Source organism: Zonotrichia leucophrys, chromosome 1A, assembly GCF_028769735.1.
Source record: "Zonotrichia leucophrys gambelii isolate GWCS_2022_RI chromosome 1A, RI_Zleu_2.0, whole genome shotgun sequence".
NCBI lineage: Eukaryota > Metazoa > Chordata > Aves > Passeriformes > Passerellidae > Zonotrichia > Zonotrichia leucophrys.
This window is the reverse complement of record NC_088170.1, coordinates 42,107,423-42,133,758: the sequence shown is the minus strand read 5'-3', so window position 1 is coordinate 42,133,758 and position 26,336 is coordinate 42,107,423. Positions and strand designations below refer to the sequence as shown.

General features: G+C 40.4%; 1 protein-coding gene across 1 annotated transcript in view; it reads left to right on the top strand.

The window, feature by feature from the left end:
* The window catches only part of POLR3B (RNA polymerase III subunit B), an 83,318-nt gene that overhangs the window by 12,567 nt on the left and 44,415 nt on the right, over nt 1-26,336 (top strand). Inside the window, exons 10-16 of the mRNA XM_064702525.1 lie at nt 4,039-4,161; nt 5,659-5,775; nt 6,268-6,402; nt 12,015-12,176; nt 15,379-15,579; nt 16,609-16,771; nt 19,182-19,335. Of these exons, the coding sequence (XP_064558595.1) occupies nt 4,039-4,161; nt 5,659-5,775; nt 6,268-6,402; nt 12,015-12,176; nt 15,379-15,579; nt 16,609-16,771; nt 19,182-19,335 (1,055 nt within the window). The remainder of the gene's footprint in view (nt 1-4,038; nt 4,162-5,658; nt 5,776-6,267; nt 6,403-12,014; nt 12,177-15,378; nt 15,580-16,608; nt 16,772-19,181; nt 19,336-26,336) is intronic.

The window sequence follows — 26,336 nt, the reverse complement described above, 5'->3', positions numbered from 1 at the left end:
TAGCTGTGCTAGCTTAAACAGTTTTCCCTAACCTTTCTTCTTATATGTGACAGAAGCATTTGTGCAGTCCCTGTATGTGGAAATGCAACTTTACTTTTGAAGTAGTGGCATAAAGCAGACAATTTTGCCCTTTAAGTATGTGTCTGTTGCAGTTTTTAAAGTTCTGTTAGCTGCCTTTTAATGGGAAATAAACACAGCTAATTTGCTTCCTGCTTACTTTGTGACACTTCTTCATTAGTTAATATACATATGCAACCACAGGGGTATTTAGGGTATCTCGAGCTACTTTGCAACCCCAAGAGACCTTTGTTTTGCCTTTGTCAGTTGTCCACATCTCATAGGGCTGTGTGAACTGTGCACAGTGCTCTTTTGAATATGTCGGCCTAGGAGGTACACATGCTTTACCTGGGGAGCTTGGACAGTTTCACATAGCAGTGAGCATTGGAGGAGATATGGAATATTTGTGTGGTATGTAAGGGTGTTTCTATCCTGAAAATCATTCAAGTTGGAGGTAAGGTGGTGCTGCTGCTTTTGCAGGAAGCTCCCTACACTGAAGGGAGTTAGAGCTGCTCAAAGATAAGGGCTATTTTTCTTTTGAGTTTGTGATCTTGATTTGGTAGGTTTGACTGAACCCTGGCAGCTGAAGTAAGTGAAGGTTGCATGCTGTATCCAAACTGGTTAGGGAAGGAAGAGGATTATAAATAACCTCCAGGGACTTAAAACTTGAATTTTATGACCTGCATCACTAGATGAAGTATCTTTAGTTTATGTGGGAGCTGTAAGAAACTGGTCTAGGACCTGTGGCAAAAGATTTGAACAGCAAGTTGAGTTTGATTTTTTCAAATCTGCTTTAGCCTTGGAGCTGTTCTAAGGTGCAGCTGTAGAGGACCAGCTGGGTGGTGATCTGACTGAATCTGCAAGATTATGGATTCCCATGGCTGTTGTTTCATAGCTCGTATCTTTTGAATTATGAAAGCTCCAGGCCAATTCTGTCTGTGATTTCAACTTTGAACTTCCCTGACATCTTTTTAATCCAGTCATCTGCCTGTCTCTGTGCTGTAATTTAGCCTGATGGAGTGCAGAACTCCATTCTAGGGAAGTGCCATGGAAACGCCTAGACATCATCATTAAGACATGAGCTGGGGGAGGAAGAGCTGGGCTCACACTCTCATATGTACCTGTGTGTGTGCACACACTAAAGTGGACACACACACATTTGGGCAGAGGGAAGCTCCCCAGTCCTAGGAGGGAGTTGAGCTCACTTGGACCACTTTCTCGCACTTAAATTCAATGCTTGCTTTGCCTTGTCTGTTTTATGTACGTTGACTGCTAGCCTTCAGCTGTGGTCTTCAGCAGCTGCTCCTGTCTCCTTCCTCATCCTTTCAAAGCCACTGTTAAATTATGGTTTTACAACGTCTCCTTCCCTCCTCCCCTGTAAAATTATCCCTTTGTGACATTGCCTTCCAATCAAAAAGAAACAAGACATCTTGCCTACTGCCTTGCTTCTATGTTAATTCCCTTTCCCTCATCTTTGTCCCAGGACTGTGAGTGTTTTAACAGTAGGGCCTATTCTTATATTGCTGTATCCTCTGTGTTTCTGTAACGCAAGCAACAACCAAGGAATATTTTGTTACTGACCTCATGATGTTACAGGCTAATTCCGGAGTACTTCTCTTTTATTGGTTTGGTTTTTTAGTTGTTTGTTTGATTTTTTCTTGGAAGGGTATCATCAGGGCCAAATTTACTGAAAACCAAAGTGTTAAGATTTCAAATCTGTCTGATGGCAGCCTGGGCCTGCTGCTCATCCTTTCAGTGTTGCATGTAGGTGGTTTTGTGTATACAACTATGCTCAGGATGGTTGAAAGTATAAAGGAGAATAAACAGGTTTATTTTTAGGCTGTTGTATTAGCACATCTTTTTCAGTCATTTGCCTGAGTTTTAGTCATTACTCATAAATTTGTTTTGTTCAATTTGCACATATTTAACAACGCGACATATGTTGTTTGCTGACAGATCCTAGCCTTTCCCCTCAGAAATTTAGAATTCTCAGATGATTTTGTTGCTACAAACTCCAGCTAGAAAGTCTGTGCTGGCATGAAGATCTGTCTTACTCTCATCCTTTTGCTGTAACACTTGATCAGAGAATTCATCAAGGCAGAAGAAATTATCAACCTTCTTTAATTTACTGTGGCTTTCAGTTTTTAATGGATGAAAAAACATAATAACAATTCAGATTGACTTTCCCCCCCCCAGATTTTATATGACACTTAAGATTTTGTTGCTGTCCAAAAATTAACCTGATGGACAGAAATAGGGTGATACCAGCTTGCAGTTGGTGTGCTTTAGACAAGTGTATTTGTATTATACGTCCCTAGAATGGTGCAAAAACTTTGTTCTTCTAAAAACTTCTAGACTAAGTGCAATAGTTGTATTAATCTAGTTGTTGTTCCTAAACTAGTTCACTGGTTAGCTGTTAAATTCTAGACACATTGAACCTTATTGTTGTGAAGCTTTCATGCTTTTGTAGACTTGTCTTTTGAGTCTGGAGAGGAGGGAATTTTGTTAACTTCTCTGCTGAGATTTTTTAACTACTGTGTGACCTTATTTAAAAGGGTGAGGAAGTGTAATAATATTTGAAAAACAGAGATCTCAACCACAGTAATATCACACAGCCAATTTCTGGTTCTGAAAAGAGCCTTGAGATCAGAGGGGTAACTATTTAGTGGGATCAAACTAAGATGAAACACTGATACCTGGTGAAGTAACTGTATCTTGAGTTGGCATTCAAGTCTGTCTGAGATCCTGGAATTGTGATCTGGGCTTTGCATTAAAAGAGGAGAGTCCTCACACTGTTCTGGGTGTGTGATACTTCTGCAGCACTTTTAGTTTCTTATAAACCACAAGGTAAAAAGGCAGTGTTTGAATTTAAAGGAACTTTGACCACTTCTTTGTTCAAAAAGAAGGAAATTAAAGAAAAAATGCTGAATACTTCACAATTAATGCAACAGTTTTGCAAGGGAACAGTTTTAGCTAGGTGTTAAGCAAAGTGACTCTCCAGGAAGGCAATAAGAAGGGAAGGTATTTCTGCATTTTTGAGGAAAATGTGAGATTTTGGGGTACTGCCAGTTTTTAATGAGAACCAGAATACTAGAGTCTACATAGGCCGTTATTTACAATGGTCTTTGTGGCAGGCACTTTGGAGAATAATGTGAATGCAAACATAACTTCCTCACAGAGTTCTGAGAAACATATTATAACTCAGCCAGAAGAGGTTTAGTGAGATTATTCCATTTCTTGATATGGCTGAGCTCCAGGCAAATGTGTGAAGCGGGGGGAGCTTTAGCACCATCTGGAATCCACAAAATCCTTCACTGCTGGCTGCCACCTTGAAACACTTACTAATAGAGAGATTTTTCTAAACCTGTTAAGCGCTTTCTTAGTTTATTAAGTTTTTTCCACGGTATAAAGTCTAACAAGGTGTCCGTGGACCAGTGAAATAATAGAACGTCTTTCAAGTGGAATTGTGTAGTGAAGTCATCTTCTAAATCCAAAGAGCTGCAAAGGGGGTAAAGTGTAACCGTTTCTCGAAGATGATGAGCTACATCACAGTCAGCGGAGTTTGCAAAATTGCTTGTGGTAAGAGACTGTGAGTACTCCTTTAAGAAATTTTGCCTTCCTTTCTTTATTGTAGATTCTGACTTGGCTTTCATTGTTAAAGACTTTGGTTTGTTTTTGCTCAGTATTTCTTTTCCTTCAGAAAAAAACAACAGAATTTAACTCCTGTCAGTGAAGAAAAGAAAGAAAACCCCATATAGGCTCTCCAAAGAGTGTGTGTGTTCCTGCTGCTTATCAAGATTTCCATTTAACGTTCTTCCATAGCTGGAATATGTGCTGCCAGTGCCAGATGGCACAGATTCTTAGAGAAGAACTAGCTCTTGCTTAGTAGTAATACAGACAAACAATACCAAATTAGCATAAGCAAATGTCAGTGAGTTAACATAAAGCCTGTGTTATTTCTGCCTTTTCTTCTTTTCCTAGGCCATGGGTGTTGAGAGTGACCAGGAGATTGTACAGATGATTGGCACAGAGGAACATGTGATGGCTGCATTTGCTCCTAGTCTGGAAGAATGCCAAAAAGCTCAGATTTTTACACAGATGCAGGTGTGCCTTTTCACATGGCCAGAGACCATAAAAATCAAGACAGTGGATATTGACCATGTTGCTGTATCAGCAATGGACATTTTAAAATTTGTTTTGGGGGTTTCTTTCAAGCTGAGGCTTTTTAAAGGGTCAGCACTTGCCAAACGTGAGACTTGACTCTCATGACCTAACTGGAGAAGAAAAAAATTGAAGTCAAGCAATGCTTTGTTTTCAGAAGCCCAAAGTTGTGTTTTAATAGCGTAACCCTGTATATAAAAAGTAGCAATGTCCATAAAATTAGGGGGGGTTTGTGAAGACATTTTTTAAAAGGGAGTTGCAAGCCCCATTTTGTTGAAGCCCTGTTGATGTGGCTCTGACCATTTAATCATGAGTAGATATTCTTATGTTTTAGTCTCCTGTATGAAGCCTGCGTAGCAGCTGCCCTCTGTCCTGCTAAAGACTCAGCAGAATTCTCTTAGCTCATGCACCTTTTTTAGTTAGCCAGAACATGGGCCATTTTCCTGGGAGCAAATGGGTGTATATATTAATCTGCTAGAAGAAGCTTTTGGAGATTAATCTTATTTCTGCTATTTCATTGTAAACTTTGTCAAACCACTCCATTAAAGTGAACATCTTTCTGGTTTTCATCTTTGGGGGCTTTTGAGGGTTCCAGTTAGCTTGAAGAGCTCCTAATTCAGAGTCAGATGAGTAAGTGAGCTGGAGCAACACAGAGGAATGTGAAGTATTCAGAAAGTTAGAAAAATAGACAGAAATACAGAAGTTATTCTGTGCAAGAAATGTCAAATGAAGTTAATAGAGAGATGGCTCTTTGTGGAAGAATGTAACATAACAGATGGAAAGAATAATCTGTCATTTAGTGGAGAGGGTGACTCTTTCACATAGCTTCATGACTTCCAGGCAGAAACTTCCTGTGTGGGCTTAGATAGCTTCTTGACTCATCTAACTAGGAATTCTGCAGATTGATTGACAGCTGGTAGGAGAGGTAGAATTCACTGCAAGGCACTCCTGGAGACAGACATGGATGCCATACAGTAGCTTTTGGGGATGTTAAAGAGAGAGGTTTAATGGTTTACTATCTGGATGAAATTTATCAAGTAAACAAAAGAACTGAAGGTGAAAAGTCTAATTAAATAAACTGGATATTTTTGGAATTTATAGAATCTCTTTTTCTACATCTCTGCCATATCCTTTCTTTTAGTATCATAGTAATCATGAATTTCCACTTTCCATTCCAAATGTTACCAACCTGTGACAAACACGTTGCATGCATAGTCAATTGTGTCAATTTTCAGGAATTTTTTTGTTAGTTAAGTTTTGGTTGTAAATTAGTATCACTTACATCTTCGTTATTTTGCAGTTTGTTTGATGTTGATGTTTGTATCATCCATTGGTGGTGAGATTGCACTGGTTGAGGAATACACACTTAACTTGATGTGTGTGTGTATTTATATAGGTTGCAGTTCTGATATTAACTCAGGTTAATTCCTCACTTCACAGGCCTTGAAGTACATTGGAAACAAAGTACGAAGGCAAAGGATGTGGGGAGGCCCAAAGAAAACAAAGATGGAAGAAGCCCGAGAGCTGCTGGCATCAACCATTCTGACGCATGTGCTCGTATGTAACATTCTGGGAGTTTTTAAACAGGAGTAAGCTTGTATGGTTATTTATGGTGCAAGCTTTGTTGGCAGGGAAAAATGTCTTTGATGGCTTTGTAGCTGAGATAAAGTAAATCATGCTCAAAATAAAGGGGAAGACTTGGATTGAGTCAAAAGAAATCTTTGTGAAATGCTGTACCATTGAACTAATCAAACTATGCACTTTTTTGTACATAGCCAGACAGTATCAGGTGTGAATTCAGGACTTTCATCTTTCATGACCTATATCTTTATTCTGATTTACTTTCATTTGCTATCTGTTTCAAAATCACTAGCATTTAGTTTTTGCGTTTTAAAAGAAAGTAAAGCACTGAAATCCCTTTTGTAACTCAGTCAGCCCAGATTACCAGTGATTTAAATGGATGTATGTGTCTGAATAAGAACTAAGGAGCTGATCCTGAAGCGTTGATGTGTGTTTGTTTTGTTTATTTTTTTTTAAATTTTTTTTCAGGTGAAGGAATTCAATTTTCGTGCCAAGTGCATATATACAGCAGTGATGGTACGCAGAGTAATTTTGGCTCAAGGAGAAAATAAAGTAGATGACAGAGACTATTATGGAAATAAACGTTTGGAGCTGGCAGGGCAGGTGAGTTTTTACTTCAGAGCCAAGTGTTTCAGGATTTCGTTACTGTCTCCTCTTAAAAGATGCAGAATAAGGAATAAAGAGTATCTCTGTCTTCTCAATTGAAGCATTTTCCCTCTCATTTTATTTTTGTTGGCTTTTCTGTGTTGACTCATAGATCTGCTTTCATGATTGAGACTAATACATTGTATCTTCAATTTTGTATTGCCTGTTTATACCAGATGAAAGGACAGAGCAGTGCAAATAGGGCATCAGTCCTAGTTTTGGCATAGCACTGCAAGTGTTGAGAAGGTAGCAGTAAGAGCCATTCCCCAGTCTTCCCCTCTAAGCAGCTGGGTAAGGGAATAAACTGGGACAAAGGAGGTGCCTGCATGTCATATTCGGGCTGTCCCATTGCGGAGAACCCAGCTTGTGTACCAGCTCAGAGAACAGCCACTCAAGCCTCCTGTAATTTGGTGCCCATAAGATTGCTCATTTGTTGTCAGCTGCCTCTCTGGCCTCTAGCATGGCATGAATTAACAGAATATTCAAAGTTAACTTGTGCAGCTCATGGAAGTGGATTTGTGGAGTTCTCTGCTTGAAGAATTTTGGCACTGGAGGCAGAAGCAGTATCCAAGGGCTGCAAAGGAGGGAATCGTTTGAGGTGTCTAGCATCGTCTTTTTGCAGAGAGGGTGGCAGTTCACCACTCAAACTGCATTTTCCTAATGCTGGAAGAATTTGCCTGTCAGGAAAAGGAACTGCTTAGCTAATGTGTCATGGATTTTTCCTTGCCATGTGTGCTTATTTGGTTAAACAGTTTATATTAGGATTAGACTTCTTTGCTGTGCTAAGTACTAATGCAAGTTGGCGTTTTAGTAGTTGGTATCACCTGTGGTTATTGATCATGCATCAGAAATTCAGATAAGTACACAAAATGCACTTGTTTCTGGATTGCAGAAACTGCATCTCTGCTGCTCATGGCGTTTGTATTGGGATTTCTGTTTCTGCACACATAACAATATTTGTTCATTTTTGTTCCTATCCAGTGGAAATTCTCATTTTATTACACTTTTTAAGATTTGTGCTTGCATATTGTCTCCTACTCCTACTTTCCACCCTGCCCTGCTGTCTATGCCCATATGCAAACACACACCATGCAGTTATTTTAGAGTAAAAACCACATGCTTTGCTTCCTAGTTTTTGGAAGAAACTAAAATGGCACTCTTGAACACATTCAAAGCACAAATGCAATGAAAAAACGTAACTTCTTAGGATAAGAAAATTCTTTCTTGAAATTAATGTCTTTACTGTTCATCAAATTTTTGCACCAGTGCTGAGGCAGAATATATTTCTAAAGTGTAAGGAGTAGTTAATTGCCATTAGTGCAGCATTTCAGTGGAATAAATATTTTAAGCTGTGATGTGTTTCTTGGGTTTCTGCTGTAACCACTGTAGTTCAATATGATTGTAATCAGTAAATTAGTTGTTGCTTTGGCATCAGATTGTTCTTATTTAACTGGATCAAAGGAGTAGTTTGTTTTTCATAATACTTTTAGAAGCAGAAAGTAGAGCAGCTAAAGAATTTTCTACAAGCTGTAAGAAAAAGGCCTCTGCTCACTCAGATGTTAACAACCAAAGTTGTTTTAAATTATGTGGGAAAAGGTTTTAAATGTAGAGGATCATCACAACAAAGCCAATGCATATTTTTCTCTATATCAAGAAGACCTGTTGGGGGATGGGGAGGGTATTAACGCTTGATTAAGGATAGTTCTTTCTCTCATGTGGTATTTTAAATGCTCATATCAAGCTGAGTGGTTTAATTTCCCTCTGCTATTTTTTTGGTGAAATACTAATTTTGTTAGATTGCAGACTAAATGGTGTCAAGTTTTGACAGTTTCTAGATGTTTGTGTTTCGCTAAAGTTTGTGTGGATAAAATGGCTGTTGGTGGTTTGTTTTGGTTTTGTTTTTTTTTTTTTTTTATGCCAGCATGTTCCTGGAATAAAAATCCTGTTGATTTAAAATCTGAATAAATTATAAAAAAAGAAAAGATTCCCATGCGAGGAGAGAAACACAGCGGTCTAAACAGTGTAAAGACATAAATGGCATTGTGTTTATAAAAATGTGTGAAAACAATAGCTGCTAATTTCACACCCCATGGGACAAGAGAGTACGAAATGTGCTTTAGCTTTAGATAACAGAGTTGTATCCACTAGCCAAGCTGGTTTACAGAGCTTTCTCTTAGTCTGTCTGCCACTAGAGGCTTGGTAGGCCAGGTGCCAGCTGAGGTGTTAGCAAAGCCTACCGATTTCAGGCTTAATCTTTTCACCTACCTTTTCTCTTCCCTTAATGTGTTCATTATTTGCTAAGCATTACTCTGTTCTTTGTCCTCTTTTTTTTTTTTTGTTTCTAATGCAGCTTGCTTTGTATGTGTGAGATATGGAACAGCACCAAAATCCGGCACCCTGGAAAGCAAGGGATTTCTACCCTGTGACAAAAGAATCCTGCCTTGACTTCAGAGATTGCCTAATCCCAGCTGTTCTGATAATATAATTAAGGCTGCCTAATGTCTTTAATTTTGCAACCAGTTTGTGTGAAAGGGAGAATTTGGCACTCTAAAGGCTTAAACGCTAAATAGCAATCTCAAGACGCCTAATTAGAATTCTCTGACATTAAGCTAATTGCTGAAACTGTATTTCAGCAGCTTAACTTCTTTATTAATTTTTCTTAGGATTTTCAATGAAAATCAATTGGTGAGCTGTCGGTATTTTTTTTCCTTACGTATAATTTGCTCTTTAGTGCTTCTCTCTGAAGAAAGCTGAAAGGCCCTGGACTAACTATGAAATCCATTGAATATTATCAGTGGCATTCCATCCTTTTTCTTTAATCTCTTGCTCTTGACCTAAATAGTGTGGTTATTGTGAAATTCTTCTTTGCCAGATAGTCAGAGCTCTTAGAGAGTGTGTGAGTGAAATTAGCAAAGTGTGAGGCTTTTCAGACTGGCAAGTAGTAAGAATTTGGTGTACTTGGGGTGTAACTGACTTTATTAGTTATAGGAGAGGAAGGGTGATGTGGCTTTATAATCCCCATGACATATGGAGTGACAAGATTCTTGCAGTTTTTTGATCAAGAAATCAAATATGAAAACATATTCTGAGTAATTTTTTCAAGTGTTTAGTTAAATGTTTCAGTCCTGCTTGAACCTGTTTAGATCAAATGTTTACTGTAGTTAATTTCAAGAGTTTAGTTCTTGTTTAACAAGACTATCAGCCATCTTAAAATGACACCTTTCCTCCTCTTTCTTTTTCCCTACTTCTGAAACTCTTCCCTCAAAGTCTTATTTTTTGTAACTCCAGTGTATTATCCTTCCTAATACAATGCTCCATAAAAGCTTTTATTTCTGGTAGAAATCTAATTTAAATTAACTTAATTTAATTATATCACAGGTGAGTTGCAGGTGACTGGATTTCTTGTGACAGGGGTGAGAGAGTAACATTTTGCAACTGTTAATGGTATTGCAAACTTCAGGAAGGAAAAGAGGCTCTGCAGCACCTTCCTCTCATTCCAAGGTCAGGTCTAAACAACCTGTCTGTCCAGAGTGGCAATAGGATTCCACTTTTTTCACGGGGCTAAACATGCTGTGTGTGTTGTCACCAGCTTTACAGTGTCATTGGCCAAATGCTTTGGTCAGCCTAGCTGGAGCATGTAGGTAGAGGAAAGGAAATGAAGGCCCATCCTAGGGAGAGAAGAGTGAGTGTGGTTTACTTACTTGTTTTCAGAAAGTAAGGAGAGGTGGGGACTATGTCTCATGGAGACAGGTAAAATACAGTTTCATTCTCCATACACAAAAATTGTATGGTACAAATTACTCCAGAATGTCCTAGCTTGTCATGGATGAACAGATAGCTTGTTCTACACTGGGTGCTTTGTACACTGCGAACTACCATTCCTGGCACTGAGAGCAGTTGCATTTTTGGTTCTTCTGACACTTGGAGCTGTTGTGGACTCAGGTCCCAGGACAGGAACGCCAGGCTTTAGAGTTTACACTGCTTGCTTGCAAAGCTAATTGTTGTGAGCACTCAAAATGTATCATGAGGTGCAGATTTAAGTGTTTTGGAAAACTTTTACTGTTGCAAGGAGAGACTTAGCAAACCGCAGAAACAAAGCAGATTGGAGAGCAAAAAAAGTCAGATCACAAATTTGGTAGCCTTTTCCTTTTATGGCTAGTTTAAGAAGTAATTAATATACAGGAAATAATTGTGTTAAAATGCCACACTTTTGAAAGATTCTGTTGCTGGGTTCATTTTAGGTTGATTGTTAGGGGTTTTTTTCCTATGCATCTGAGATATGTAGCTTTACTGCCTAAACTGTAGACTTTTTGGGTTGTTGATTTGTCTTTTTTAAGAGGGACATGTGAAGAGTATTGCACTTTCCAGATAGTAGCAGTTCTATAAAACAGTGACAGATGTTGAACATCCACAGGTGAACTCTCTGTGGGTGTAATTAGTTATCCACAGATTGTGATTGGCAGAAAGTAGCAGGATAAAAGTCTGTATGAGTAAGGAAGCTGCCTATGAAACTTGAGATATGTATTAGAGTCTTGCCTCCAAATTTTGTGTGTAATTCTGGGTTGTACATTTAGGGTATTAAATCTTTAAAAGAGTTTCTAACTTTAGGGAGGAAGTAAATCAGCTGGATTGTATTTATCCCGGTTCAGGGCAAATTTTGGAGAGACCCGCCAAAAGGGGCTTCTCTAGGTGAGCAGATTCAATCCACCCCTCCTCCCAACCGGTCCGGGAGGAAATACCTCCTTAGAGAAAAGTGGAAAAACCTGTTTATTAAATAATAAAACCTAAAAAATGTTAAACAATAAAACCTCTTGCTATTCCAAGGAGCAGCTTTCTCACTTTGTCGTCCAAAGAGATGACAAACTCAGAAAGTCCCTCCCCGGGTTGAAGCTCAGCTCACTCAGTCTCTGATCAGACCCTCCGGTGCTGGAAATGTCGTGGCCCAGGCCTGGTCCTGTGGGCCACAGGTGTGAGCTGCCTCTGCTCTTGTGGGTGTTCAGTCCAGAGCAGGTTTAAACAGGTCCAAAGAAAAGGGGAAAAGGAAAAAACCACAGTCCAGGGAACTTCTTTGCCTCAGCTAGCTAAACTAACTAAAAGCAAAGGAGAGCTCTGTCCATCCACAGACAACACAGTCCAGGAGCAGGAATGTGGAGGAGTGAGTGCAGTGTCTGAAAACAGACTGCATGCTTCTTCTCTCCCCCTTCACTCTCTGGAACAAGTCTCAAAGGTGCAAAACTTATTATTCAGCATAAACAGAACAAGACAATTGAGAATAAAAGTATCATACAGTCAACCTAGGACAGTAATGTATCAGGATAGCATAGAGAAGTATGGCTAAAATATTGTGAAGGAAAGATTAAAACAAAGCAAAAGCGGATAAGTGCATGAACTTAGACCATTCTAGTTAATTTCTATTAAAAGTTCTCTAATACTGTAAAAAGGCAAAAACTTGTGGTAAAACTATCATTTGTGAAACAGAAAAATTACATTTTAACTGACAAGTAGTCTCTTTCCTCATTTCCTAGACTTGAAGAAGTATAATTTTTCCCTTAACCATTTTGTATTTCCAGCTTCTTTCTCTTCTGTTTGAAGATTTGTTCAAAAAATTTAATTCTGAGCTGAAAAAGATTGCTGACCAGGTGATCCCCAAGCAGCGTGCAGCTCAGTTTGATGTCGTGAAGCACATGCGGCAGGACCAGATCTCCAATGGCATGGTTAATGCCATATCCACAGTAAGTACTTCTGTTCTGATTCTAGGATGCAGAGCTTTTCCACCATAATTATTGATGGAAACGTGTTCATTTATTTTTGATGAATCTGAAAAGCAGATCTATTTAATGATTTTTATAGGTTAAAATTGGAAAACTCTGTCAGGGGCAGGGCATTTGGAATTCACTGAAGAATCAGTAATCATCAAGCATTTTTTATTTCAAATGGATGTTTTACTTTTTGAGAAGGAATGGTAGAAGCAGGCAAATTTATAATAGTGCTCATGGTTGTATTTATCCAGCTGACTGTCTTCTAGATTCTACTTTACTATGTAGTTTTTTATTATCTCGATTTAGCTGGGGTCAGGTTACATGATTTTTACAAAAGATTTTTGAAAAACAGCAGGAAAACATCATGAGCAGGAGGAAAAAAAATCCCCTCAACCTCAATTTTGAGGTCTTTGAGGGCAGTGCCTTTTTATTTTGAAGCTGATGAAATGAACAAATTTGCAGCATAGAAGTTTGTACTTCTCTGCTAATGGTGCTGATCTATTTAACAGGGAAATCTGCTGCATGCCATAATATTAAAAAACCCTGATAATTACCCTTTAAATATTTGCCTTGGATTTTAGTCTGTTTCTGTCTTCTGCTGGAACAGATCCTTTCCTTCATGCCAGTGGACAAGAACAATAATAGCTACTAACTTTGTCTTTCACCTCAGATATCTACAAGAGCAATTTGTGAAATTGCTCCTGAAATCCAGCTAGGAGCTTGTAAAATACTTTGAAATACATGATTTTTAAAAGAAATTAGATTAGACTTAAGTATTTTAGGAGCTGGTCAAAATTGTGGAACCTGATTTTTAATCTTTGGTGCTCTTGAGAGGGCTTTTCTGCCTAGTATGAAACTGAGGTTTTTCTTTGGTTCTTGTAGACAAATTAATTTTCATATTCCATCTAAAACCCCAACAGTCTGTAACTTACAAATCCAAGTGTTAAAGCTTATCACTGTTTAATTTTATGAGTGCCCCAAATGTAGTTAAATCTCCACAGTGCACATAACCAAAACAATTGACAGATTTGTTTTTCTAAATGCTAGTGCTTTCTTCTAGCTTGTGCCAGTTTTTCCATTTGGACTGACAGAGATAAATCTGCAAGTATTCAGTCCATATTCAGTAAAGTCTTGTTCTTCCTGTGTCTTTGGACTTTTTTTTACTGCCACATAAGCAGTTAAACACCATCTGCTCTTAAGCATTGAAAAATAATTTCTCAGGAACAATGCCCAGTGCACACCATTCAAGAGATTAAGCAAATACCATAAAAATGATTCTTGGAAATTACAATCTCCAATCTCACCAGAATGCTTCAATAATAGTCTCAAAGAGCATGAAATAACAGAGCAGATTCATAATTACACCAGTAGCATGCAAAAGAATTCATAGCCCTACTGCATCAACTGTACAGTGGTGCTCAGTGATGTTTGCTACAGGTCCTCTCCTTACCCTGGAAAACCCCAGAAGAGAAGGTAGGGCAGGCAGTAGTGCCACAAGCCTGATGGACATCTTTCAGCATCTGAAGAATCACCTGATGCCACTGAGGGGACAACTTCCCATTCATAAGAGTTCTCAACAGGATGTTCTCAATGGGAGTGGTCTCACAACTGCCCTGGCCTCTTTTGATTTTCTTTCTTGTGGACAACTTTAGAAGGATCCACTCTGTCCCTTCCAAAGTCCAAAGAATATTTTAGCTAATGTCTTCAGGCAGCATTTTTACTTCCCCTTTTTCCCAGTCTTTTTGATTTTAGACTCTTCTGGGCAGCAAAGGAGAAACCACATATTCATTTAGCTTACAGATGCAATACTTTCTAGTGTGAAGAAAAACTGCTGGCTTATTGTATTCTTCCACTTACCCTTCCATAACTCTCAGTCTTTACAGAATGAAATGGTGAGTGAGTGAACCATTCCTAAAGATGCTGAACAAATGAACAGGTTTCATTTGACTGACTTGCCTTTGGGCATGATGTCTTCCCACTTGCTTTTACAAATTTGAGACTATTTGATAGTCTCTGGTAGAAGACTGGAGACTATCAAAATAACAAAACCATTCTTATGGATGGTGTTTTCTTCTGTTGATCACTGAAGGGGATTGTGCTGTTAAAAGTGGAAATAAAAAAGCCAAGCAAATCACCCTATAAAAGGGTTTTGGTGTAGTACAGCAAGGAAGCTTCAAGTTATTTGTTAATATTGGTGAGCTGGGTTTGCCAAAAAGGGTTCAAGAATTAGCAGAAGGCAGTCCTTGGGAAAATGTTGTCTTTGGACTGAGCAGTAACATGGTGCCTGTGGTAAATAGTATTTCAGACAGAAACTTACTGTATCTACTGACAGGTGCTGAGAACTGGATATGGAGTAAATGTCACAAAGGCAAAACTTTTAACACCAAATTTCAATATTGCAGTAGAGTTTATTACATCTTGTATGGAAGCATATTTGTGTCTTAGAATATGCTCTGAACTCCTCTGTTGTTGTGATTAAAACCACAAGTGAGAGTGCCTGTGACAGTACTGAAACACAAAACCTCTGAGATGTTCATGTACCTTAAATTTCATATGTGGTGTAATCCAAACAGAAGTTGGGAGGACCTGCTCCACACACACTCACACACTCTTCTCTGGGAACACACATGAGTGAGTCTTTTTCCTCTGGATTCCCAAAACAAAAGGCTTCAAAAAAGTACAGAGGGCTTTGATGTCGGACTTCTCCAGCATAAATGTCTGTGTTTCCTACAAAACAAATCATGAAAATGACAAAACTGAAAGCTTGTGGGATCTATTGTAAAAGTGTTATATCACTCCAAAGACCTTTTTTCCTTTCTTAAATAGTAAAAAAACCAAATCTATTAAACAAAACCAAAATAATTTAATTTAGCTAAATTTGAGTATTAATTTACCTGTGATGGACAGGTGAAAAAGACTTTGTGTGATGGAATAAGTAATAGCAAAAGTACCCTCGCATCTGAAAGAGCAGTCCTTTTGTTTCAACTTCTCTTTAGTGCATAATACAGATATGCTATAACTAGGAATTTATAGACAGATAGGTAGTTAGAAATTTGATTAATATAAACGGGCAACATTTGTTTTGCAAAGCTCCTCAGATATCATTCTATCTAGACTCTGGAAAAAGTCAAGGACAAACTGCACAATTATTTTTAACATTAATTTTATTTTACAGGGAAATTGGTCTCTAAAGAGATTCAAGATGGACCGCCAAGGCGTGACACAAGTCTTGTCCCGCTTGTCTTACATATCTGCTCTGGGAATGATGACCAGGATCTCTTCTCAGTTTGAAAAGACAAGGAAAGTGAGTGGTCCTCGATCGCTTCAGCCATCTCAGTGGGGGATGCTCTGCCCTTCTGACACTCCTGAAGGAGAGGTGAGGAATTTCTGTTTTGCTTTCTGGGTTTCTTGTCCTGACAAATGGAGACATTGTTTAATTTGAAGTAGGTAGTCCTCCATCAGAGGAATAATTCTGATGAAGAAGTATCTGCAGAGATAAATTATCCTCAGCCTGATAACACAACTTGTGTGACATCTTACATCCTACCTGTTTACATCCTGTCTTTTATTGTCTTTTATTGTCTTTTATTCTCCTGCATAGACTGTCTGGAAACAGTTCTGAAATCATTTGGCTACATGAGAATGACATGAACAAGTCCCATTTTTGCAGTGGAACTACTTGTTCTCTTTTGGTGAGAGCAGAAAGAGAGGAGTCCTAAACCCCTCTCCCTTTGTTCTGTAATAAACATTCTATTTTCAAGTTGCTGCATCAACCTGCAGTGTTTCTGGAAACATGTACCAGTATTTCTTTAGCGGTCAGCTTGAGGAAAAAAACCATCTTTGTACATATTTCAGTCAAGGAATTGATTCTGACAGTCTTGTTTTATTTGGCTTTCTGTTTCTTTCTTTTTTTATTTTTCGGAATAGAAGATACTCTGGGGGGAGGAACTCTGAACTTTCTGAGTAAGTCAATATAAGCTAGTCTTAGTGGCAGCTAAAATAAAGTTACACTTATAAAGATACTTTTTCATTTAAAGATGCTAATGTTTGTGCTAGAACATAGAGGATACATGAAAAATTGATCGATGAACTGATCTTGTATTTCCATTATGCTGCTGAGTAGCTGAGGAGAGAAACATAGGGTGGTTAATTTAAAATCTGTTTCAGTGCCTGTATTTTTTATTAGCTTGCAAATGCTAAAACATTACATTTCAGTGTGATATAGAAAATTCTACCTTTTTTTTCCTCCATAACTTCAGAGTAATTAATTTAATTTCTTTCTTTTTGTCACCTTTCTGTTTTTGTCAATCATAAGTACAGTTTGGGGAGAAAAATGCAAGTATGGCATTAACACATAGAAAGAGAAGGGATAAAATTAGTGGGTTTTGATTTTGTTTTTTCCTAGGCCTGCGGTTTGGTCAAAAACCTTGCCCTCATGACTCACATTACTACGGATATGGAAGATGGCCCAATTATTAAATTAGCCAGTAATCTTGGAGTGGAAGATGTCAACTTGCTCTGTGGTGAAGAACTTTCATACCCAAACGTGTTCCTGGTTTTCCTTAATGGTATGTTACTTTTCACCAGTCTTGACTTTGATTTGCTGCTGATGGAGACTTAGGCTTCAGAAACCCTCCAGTAGTTCTTGGATCACAGTCAACAGCAGATGCTGCTTTCCACGTGCAAATAATTTCCTCTGTAAATATTTTGATAGTGTTGGGCAAAGTAGATGGGCCAGATAATGGCACTTAGTTTCATCAAGTGCCAGATAATGGCACTTAGTTTCATCAAGTTGTGTCTTCAGAACTCTGCAGATGTGTGTAGCTGGGAAATAGAAGCTTTCTCAAATTTCAGCCCTGTTTTTAAGCCCACTTGCATAAATAGGCACAAAAATATGTACATTTAACTAGGGGTTTGTTTGTTTGTTTTTTAGATATTGGCCAAAGGAGATTCCATTTATAAAGTACTTTTAGAAGAAAATAACTTGAATTTGTAATATGTAATACTGTAATAAGTTCACAAATTCAGATCTTCCGTTACAGAAAGCATGTCGTTTTCTGTAATCTTTATATGTTTTATATATATTCATGCATTTTAAAGAGCCTTTAAAAACAGAAAGGAAACATCAGAATATTATTTTTGAAGTTTAGCAATGCTGTTCTCTTTAAAAATGCTTTTGAAGGGGCATCTTGCTTTGTGTGTGATGAGAAAAATTAGACCATGGAAAACAGGCCTGTCTTGTTAAAGGGATGTTTTGGTACATGTGCTTTGCATCTGCACATTCATATTTCTTTTACAACTGATCTTCTAGCATTTCTAAACCAACAGGTACTATGGTATCAGATTTCAAAATACTGACATTTAAAAACTGTAGCTGTGATTTCAAATTGGCCTTTTGTCAGTAGCATCCACTTCCAGGGACAAGTGTGTAATGTTTGTCACCATGAGTAAGTTCTCCATTTACCCTTGAATTAAACAGTGGTTGTTCTTCAACCCTGCCTTTTCCTGGTAACATAAAAGCAATACTTGACGAAACTATGTTCTTTTGCTCTGCTTTTCTCTAGCAGTGTGTTAAAGATAAGGTTCAGTGAAACCACATGCACTCTCTTCTGTTTTGTGGTCCAAAGGGGAGTGCAGAGTCAAAATATTAGACTCTTCCTTGACAAGCACAGTTTGGAGTACAGAACAAGATAGTCTGTTCCCAGATGTAGATGAACTAGTACTAAGTGGGACAAGCCAAGTTACTGTTCAATCCACTGATTTGGGGTTCTATTGAAGTCAGAGGGAGACGACCCACCTTGCATTGGTCAGCATCGACTCCACTTTATTCATCAATCAGGCACCTTTTATAACAGTGTTAATTCACTTCATGCATATTGCAAAATCTGAGCTCCTGATAGGTTGTAGAGAAAACTTCAGCTCCTCCTTTTGTTTACAATACCTGAAGTTAGTTTACTGAAACCAAGATCAGTGTTCTCACCCTGATATGGAAGGTTCCCAAAACCTTCATATCTATTCCCAGACTGACTGTCTGCTCCCAGTAGCAGCCAAGGACAGTACGGCCTGAGAAACTTGTTGTTTATATAGAAGGTAGCTGAGAACCTAATTATTTACAGGATCAGGCCTGGGAAAGGCTGCTTTTACAGCAGGCTTCTATATTTCTTTAAGGCATACTTGAACCAGGCTCTCCACAGGGTTCCATAAAAAATTCAAACTTGTGGATAGCTGACTTGATCCTGATTTAAACTTATGACTTAAGAAGGTAGATACTCTGTTAAGTACAAATTCTTAAAGCTGTAAAGACCCTTCTGTTGTGTTATAAACTCCCTAAACTATCATCCTTTGTCTTCTCCTTTAAAGTTTTTAAAATGTAAACATAGATGTTTATTTTATGAGATAAGATTACTTTGGTCAGGTGAGTCTTTAAATTAATTTTACTCTTTTGTTTGCTCCTCATGCATCAGAATATTTAAGTATGAGCCCTACTAAGATAGCTGAGTTGAGCTAAGTACCTAAAAGAGAAATTCTAGTGCTGTTGTGAGTGATCAAATACATCAAAATATCAGGACGTCAAAATTTCTGACAAGGCAGCAGGACCATTCCTTGGTCTATTCTTGGAAACCTTGAATCCATTTCAGTATAGGTGAAGTTGCAGGCTTGAGAGTTCTTATCTTGTGTACCAACTGCTTAATGGGCACCTGAGCAAAAACATACTAGAAGAAAGCTGGAAGAACCACACCATTTGGTTTCTCGGGCTGTTTGGAAGCATGCAGGTAGATGACGTGTGAAATTCTGACAGTTCTGAATTGAGAGGGAAAAAGAACTGGTTCCTATTCATGTTAGAGAAGGGGGATTTTACAGCAACTCATTATTTACAAGAAGCAGAAGTAATTCTGTGCATGCCTCACATGATCAGAATTTGTAAATATTTTTGGATGTGCAAAGGATGCATCAGGTATTTATTCTCTCTCTGACCAGGTAACATCCTAGGTGTCATACGTGATCACCAGAAATTAGTCAACACCTTTCGGATCTTGCGTCGAGCAGGTTATATCAATGAATTTGTTTCCATCTCTACAAATCTGTCTGACAGATGTGTCTACATTTCCTCTGATGGAGGGAGACTGTGCAGGTAAACTTCTCATCAGAATCACCTCACTGCTGAACTGGCTATAAATTTCTATGCACTGGGCTAAGACTTTCACAGGAACAGATTTAAGCAAATTCAGTAATACTTGAGCATGTCTTTTCTCCTTAAATAAGCCCTCATTCAAAATAGGCAGAGGTTGGAAGAGACAGAATGGGTTAATGAATATATACATATTTTAGCATTGACTGGCTGTATGCATATTCTGTGCTCACTTCAACAAAGCAGCAGTCACAACTACTGGTAGCATTCTACTTGGTTCACTAATTGAATCTCAGAGCATGTTGAATGCAGTTTGAGGCGTGTCAGAGGCTCCAAAATAGTAAATGCACAAACCGTCAATTAATCATACCTGGTCAAGAAGTCCTGAGTAGGGCCATATTCAGTGGCAGAGAAATCAGTTTTCCAGTCAGGGCTAATATGTGTCATTTGGTATTGGAATACGTATCCCAATATAACCAGTTAGATGGTGCCCAGGCCAGTTCTGACCTTCGCTGCTGGGCCACAGGCAGCTCTGCGGTGTTCTACCCCAGAAATACCTTGGCTGGCGACAGAGTGCAGCAGGGCACAAGACAGGACTCCGTTCTCCTCAGGAGAGAGCTTCTGGCGATGGTAGAGAGAAAGGGAATGGATTCTGCTAGAAGGTAGCCAGATGTTTATTCCATGAGTACAGATACGTCTGCACTGGGCCACTGCTGGTAACAGAATGAAGCCACATGGTCTCATTCACATTTTAAGCTCAGGACAGGGGAAGGGGAGGGGACAGGTGAGTCACCAACCAGGTGAAGGGGCAGGGTCTCAAGGTACTAGGGACACCTATCACACGACGCCTTGCTGGTATGTTAGCCTGATTGACAGGGCACACTCAGCGAGGGGCGAGGGGGAAGGGAGAAGGTAAAACAGGATATTGCAACACACCACAACATCTCCCCCTAGTTTTGTTTAAAAAGAAGAGGGCTGTGTTTATGGTGCAGAATGATTCTACTGAGGCTTCCAGGTCATCCACTGGAGCACTGAGGGCTTCCAAATGGTAGACTTCAGGAGGGGGAGATGAGTTTGAGATTAACTTGAGAACCATGCGTCTGATTACTCCAAAAACAATGCTAAAAACTACAATAACTACAACTAAAATAAACAGCACTAAAATTACAGTTTTCAGAATAGATCCCAACCAGCCCGAGAGTCCCCAGCCATTGAAAAGTCCATTCAGCTCGTTGTCAGTTTCTCTGTTGATGTCTGAGAGCCTTTGTCAAGGTAGTCCATACGTGGTTTGGGCTGCGGTACTATGTAGGAGATTGCAGGTGGGATGATCACGAGTAGGACGAGAAGCAGGCTCGGTCTCATGACGTCTCGAGGCTACACACAAACAGTGGGATCTAAACTGGTATAAAAACTTGAGACAAACATATATTACAAACTATTCCAGATAGGAGGCTTAAATGGAATTTCCTCCAGAGAACGTGCGCGGCGTTTTCTTCTCCAGGCAGCGTGAGCAACCTGGGGTGCTTCTGCAGATTTCTCTGAGACTTTGGGAACATAGGGCTTTACCCATTTGGAAGGAACCCACCTTAAACCAGAGGGGGTGGACACACAGGCGTATCCACGTCCCCAAGTAACCAATTTGTAAGGTCCCACCATTTTCCAAGTCTCAGGGTCCTTTACTAAAACTGGAGGTTTTTCTTTCATCAACCTGTGACTGTTCCCCCCAAAGTGGCGTAGGATGGGTGGGTTCAGGCTGTCAAAAGAACAATTCAGAAAATTGATTGTGAATAGTGCCCTGGATAACCGGATGTGGGGAGGTTCTACCTTCAGAACCTGTTGTTGCTGGTCCAGGACCCTTTTAATATCACGGTGAGTTCTTTCTACAATGGCTTGACCTGTAGGGGAGTAGGGGATGCCAGTTTTGTGCTCTACTCCCCATTGCTGCAGGAAGCTCCCGAATTCCTTGGATTTATAAGCAGGCCCATTATCAGTTTTCAGCTCCTTGGGGATGCCCATGAAAGAAAAAGCCTGTAAGAGGTGCTTAATAGCATCAATAGATGATTCTCCTGTGTGGGCAGAAGCATAGACCGCTCCAGAAAAGGTATCTACACTAACATGAACATATTTCTGCCGTCCAAAAGCCTGTATGTGTGTTACATCTGTTTGCCACAGTTCACAACTGTTCAGTCCCCTTGGGTTTGCTCCCGTACTCACTGTAGGGAGTGCATGTTGTTGGCAATTTGGGCACGTGGCCACAATCGCTTTGGCCTGTTCTCGAGTGATGTTAAACTGGCGAACCAGGCCAGGTGCATTTTGGTGGAAAAGCTGGTGGCTGATTTTTGCCTGTTCAAAAACATTTGGGAGAGTGGCCATCACTGCAGGCGCAGCAAGAGCATCTGCCCTTCTGTTGCCTTCAGCAATAAACCCTGGCAAGTCAGTGTGTGACCTGACATGCATCACATAAAAGGGTTGCTCTCGGTGAGTGACTAACTTTACCAGTTTGGAAAGCAATTCAAAAAGTGCAATGTTAGATACATCTTGCAGTATTGCTTGATCTGCTCTGGATACTACTCCTGCCACGTATGCAGAGTCTGTAATCAGATTAAATGGTTCTGAGAACCTTTCAAAAGCCCTAACAACTGCAGCCAATTCAGCAACCTGAGGTGAACCTTCCACCTCAGCAATGTCCGTCTCCCACTGCTGGGTTTGAGGATCTTTCCAAGTCATAACAGACTTGTGGGACCTCCCGGACGCATCTGTAAAGACAGTCAGAGCCCTTTTTAAAGGTCTCCTACTTAGAGCAGTTCTTAATTTTAAAGTAAATTGAACATCTTGTTCAAACAATTTGCAAGCGGGCCGTGCTACCGAAAATTGTCCTGAGTAGGAATCCAGAGCAAACTGCAACACTTCATTTTCTTGAAACAATTGTTCCAGTATTTTCATAGTATTTTGACCTGATTTTAACTCAACTGGAATGTGAATGCACTTAAAATCACATCCTGCTAACTCCCTGATCCGGGTCCTTGCTTTCCGGATCAGTTCTGCTATCAGCTCTTGAGGCTTTGTCAGTCTCTTGGACCTTTTGTGACTGAGGAAAACCCATTCTATGATCAAGAGAGAGTCCCTCTGGTCCCGGTCCTTTTTTGGTGTGTCCTTTGCCTTAGGTGTTTGTTTTTCCTCCCACTGGAAAATAATTCCATGGAGGTGTGGCAACTTACCTAGGATGATAAATTTGAATGGCAGGTCAGGCCGGCATCGGTGGGCCTGTCTTGTGGACATTGCAATCTGAACCTTTTCTAGAGCTTTCCGTGCCTCTGGGGTAATAGACCTAGGAGCACCTGGGTCCTCTCCCCCTTTCAGTAAATTGAAAAGAGGGGCAAGGTCTTCATTAGTCAGACCAAGCCATGGTCTTACCCAATTCAAAGACCCACACAACTTGTGGACATCCGCAAGGGTCTTGATCCTTGGATTGATTTCTAGTTTTTGAGGAACAATGGTCCTATTTCCAATTTCTAAGCCCAAATACTTCCAAGGTGGCATCTTTTGAATTTTCTGTTCCTGGAGCTCGAACCCTGCAACAATCAATGCATCGATCGTTAGGTCAAGCGCATGTGTTAGTAAATCATCATTGGGGGCACACACAAGGATATCATCCATATAATGGTAGATGATGACCTTCTCTGCGGCTGCACGAACTGGGGAAAGCAGGGAAGAGACATACCACTGGCAGATAGCTGGAGATACCTTTAGGCCCTGAGGAAGAACGGTCCAATGGTACCTTTTCATAGGAGCTTCTGAATTGATAGAAGGGACAGAGAATGCCAAACGCGGTGCATCGTCAGGGTGCAATGGGATTTGGAAAAAACAATCTTTAATATCAATAACAGCTAATTTCCAATCTTGGGGAAGCATTGTTGGGGATGGCATACCAGGTTGAGGAGAACCCATATCTTCAATTACATTATTAATTTGTCGGAGGTCACAGAGAAGTCGCCACCTCTTTTTGTCAGCTTTTTGGATGACAAACACTGGAGAGTTCCATGGGGACATGGTCTCCACAATGTGGCCCTTTCTTAGTTGCTCTTGTACTAGTTCCTCAAGCACCTTTATTTTTTGTTTACTGAGTGGCCACTGTTTCACATCAACTGGTTCGTCTGTTTTCCACTTAAGTTTTTGGGTGGGGCGCTGTTGTTTAATGACTGCTGCACAAAAATGCTGTGGAGAGTCTGGAATATTAATTGTGACACCCCACTGGGCCATTAAATCTCTCCCTAACAAAGGTTCTGAATAATCTAACACAAATGGACGGATATTTGCCAATTGTCCGTTTGGACCCTCGAATTGAATAATGCTTTTGGATTGCCTTGCCAATTGCAGACCTCCTACACCTCGAAGGTGACCAGCAACATTTTGTAAAGGCCAGTGTGCTGGCCAGTCTTGTACTGGAATCACTGTGCAGTCTGCACCTGTGTCTACAAGCATTTCAATGCGTTTAGACTCCCCACCCCCACTGACATTGCACCACAATTTGGGTTTATCTGTCTCAATAACTTGGACCCGGGCGACTGTGGGCCCTTGCTTATCGACATTTTCAGGTAAAGATGGCACAGGGATAGCTTGAGCAACAATTTGTCCCTTGGGAAGAAACAGGGGTGGGTGGAAACAGTGCAGGCTGAGAACAAATTGCTTGGGATCTGATGTTGTCAGTCCCGGAGCAATTTCGATCTCTTGTGGTGTGTTTTTGTCCCCAGTGATGATGTACTTACAACGAATTTGGTTCCAAGTACCTTTCTGTTCAGGATTTACAGAGACAATATGCCAGTCAGTGTCCTTCAGGTGGAGTGACTCTGTCAGCTGCAACCTGTAAGGCTCATTGACAGAAGATGCGGTTAATACAGGATCACTTAAATCATAACAAAGGTTATTTTGTTTCACATTTAACAGTGGACTAGCGGACTTGGTCTTTGAAGCACCTGCTTCACTTACACAAATGTTAATATTATCGCGCGCTTGATTTATTTTGCTACCCTTATTCTCTTGGCCTGCTCCTTTTATGTCTGCACGCCTGGCAGGCTGGCGCTTTATTCTTCGTTTTTTTGTTGTTGACCCCCAGGGAGGGCTTGCAGTTCTCCTCCCCTGCTATTTTTAAATTCATCAAATTCCCTCTTCAGGGGGCACTGGTTACTCCAGTGCCCTAGCTTATTGCAAAGCAGGCATGGTTTAGTGGGCTCAACCATTGCCGGTCTCCGCTGCTGCCCAGGGTACTGCTGTGCTGAGGGAGAAGGTGCAGGGCTGGCAACAGCAACACGCTGAGGTGGTCTTGGCAGCAGCCTTGGTCTGGTGTCTTCAGCTACAGTCATCAGAGGCACTTTCCTGTTACAGACTAGAAGCATATCTTTTAATGTAGGGGAAGGTTCCATAGGAAGGCTCAGGATTGCTGCTCGACACTGTTCATTTGCATTTGTGAACGCTATTTCCTCTAAAATTGCTTCCCTTGCATTTTCCTTTTTAACTTGTATTTCAATGGCTCTAGTTAGCCTTTCTACAAATTTCACAAAAGGTTCTGATGGTAGTTGTTTGATTTTACTATAGGGCTCAAAAGGCCCCTCAGGTTGGAGGGAAAAGAATGCCTTTTCAGCTGCTTCCTTTACTTTCTCAAGTGTTTCTGCAGGAATTGCAGCAGCTTGGACTGAGGGAGAAGACCATTGACCCTCACCACAGAGGTGGTCAATAGTAATAAGGTTACCATTGTTGTCTTTTGCTGTGTTTGGATCAGCCTGTAAGCTTGGGAGAGCATCTTTTAGCAGTTGTTTCAATGCTGATTCCCATAATTTGAATTCCGTGGATGTCATGAGACATGAAAACAATTGTTTTAAATCATGTGGAACCACAATAGTCCTACTTAATTCAGAATTTAAAAGGCCACGGAAATATGGACTGTGTTGACCATATTCTTTATGAGATTTACAGATCTCTTTAATCAATTGTCGTCCAAAAGAACTCCAATTAGCAGTTGGGGCTGCTCCAGCTTGAGCTGCAGGCTGAAACGTAACAGGAGCTAGCGACAACATGGCACTGTGCATTGGGTCTGCTGTCCCCTGCTTTGTATCCCTTAAATCAGAAGCATTGGGATCACAGCTACAGGTTTGGGGACAGGCAGTGGGTGTGTCCCCACCGTGGGAACCCGGGGAGGGGGCGGGGACAGGGAGCCGGCAAGGGGCGGGGAAACCGTGGGAACAAGGGGCGGGGTCAAGGGGCTGGCAGGGGGCGGGGATACCGTGGGAACAGGGGGCGGGGTCAAGGGGCTGGCAGGGGGCGGGGATACCGTGGGAACAGAGGGCGGGGTCACTTGGTGACATCACGTCAGCAGCCGCCCCCTGGCAGGAGTAGAGGGGCGGAGCTGAGGGTACTGCAGGAAAGGCGGGGGGAGGGGGGAAGGTGGCAGGAATTTTGGGATGCTTAAGAGGATTTTGGGAAGAAGAAGACCAGGTTTGGGAAGATGCCACGTGGCACCCACCATCTTGTGCACCCCCTAGGGACTGGGGGCCATTTTGGACATCACTGCTCTCCGAAAAGCTAACACGTGCTTGGGATTTTTTTGGGGAAAGAGGTTTAGGGGTTTTAGAGGGAGAGGGAGGAACAGGGAGAGCAGAGGCACATGGCTTTACATTTGGCTTTTTCTCCATTTCCTTTTGTTTGAGTAATGCTGTTCGAATTTGCAAACTCCAGAACACAAATTTAGCTGAGGGTGATTTGCCAGATTGTCCTAAGGTTATCAATTCATTCCCAACTTTATCCCAGAATTGAATATTGTGGATTTCTTCAGGGGAAATGTTTGGGAACTGCAGAAAAAGCCATCTTATAAACTGTTTCAATTTTCCTTTAGAGAATTTCACATTACTCTTGATTAAAATGCTAACAATATCATAATACACTCCCCTTTGTACAATGCTAAGTTTGGAACCCATGATAGATGTAAAAAAGCAGAGTACTTAATCCCGCCT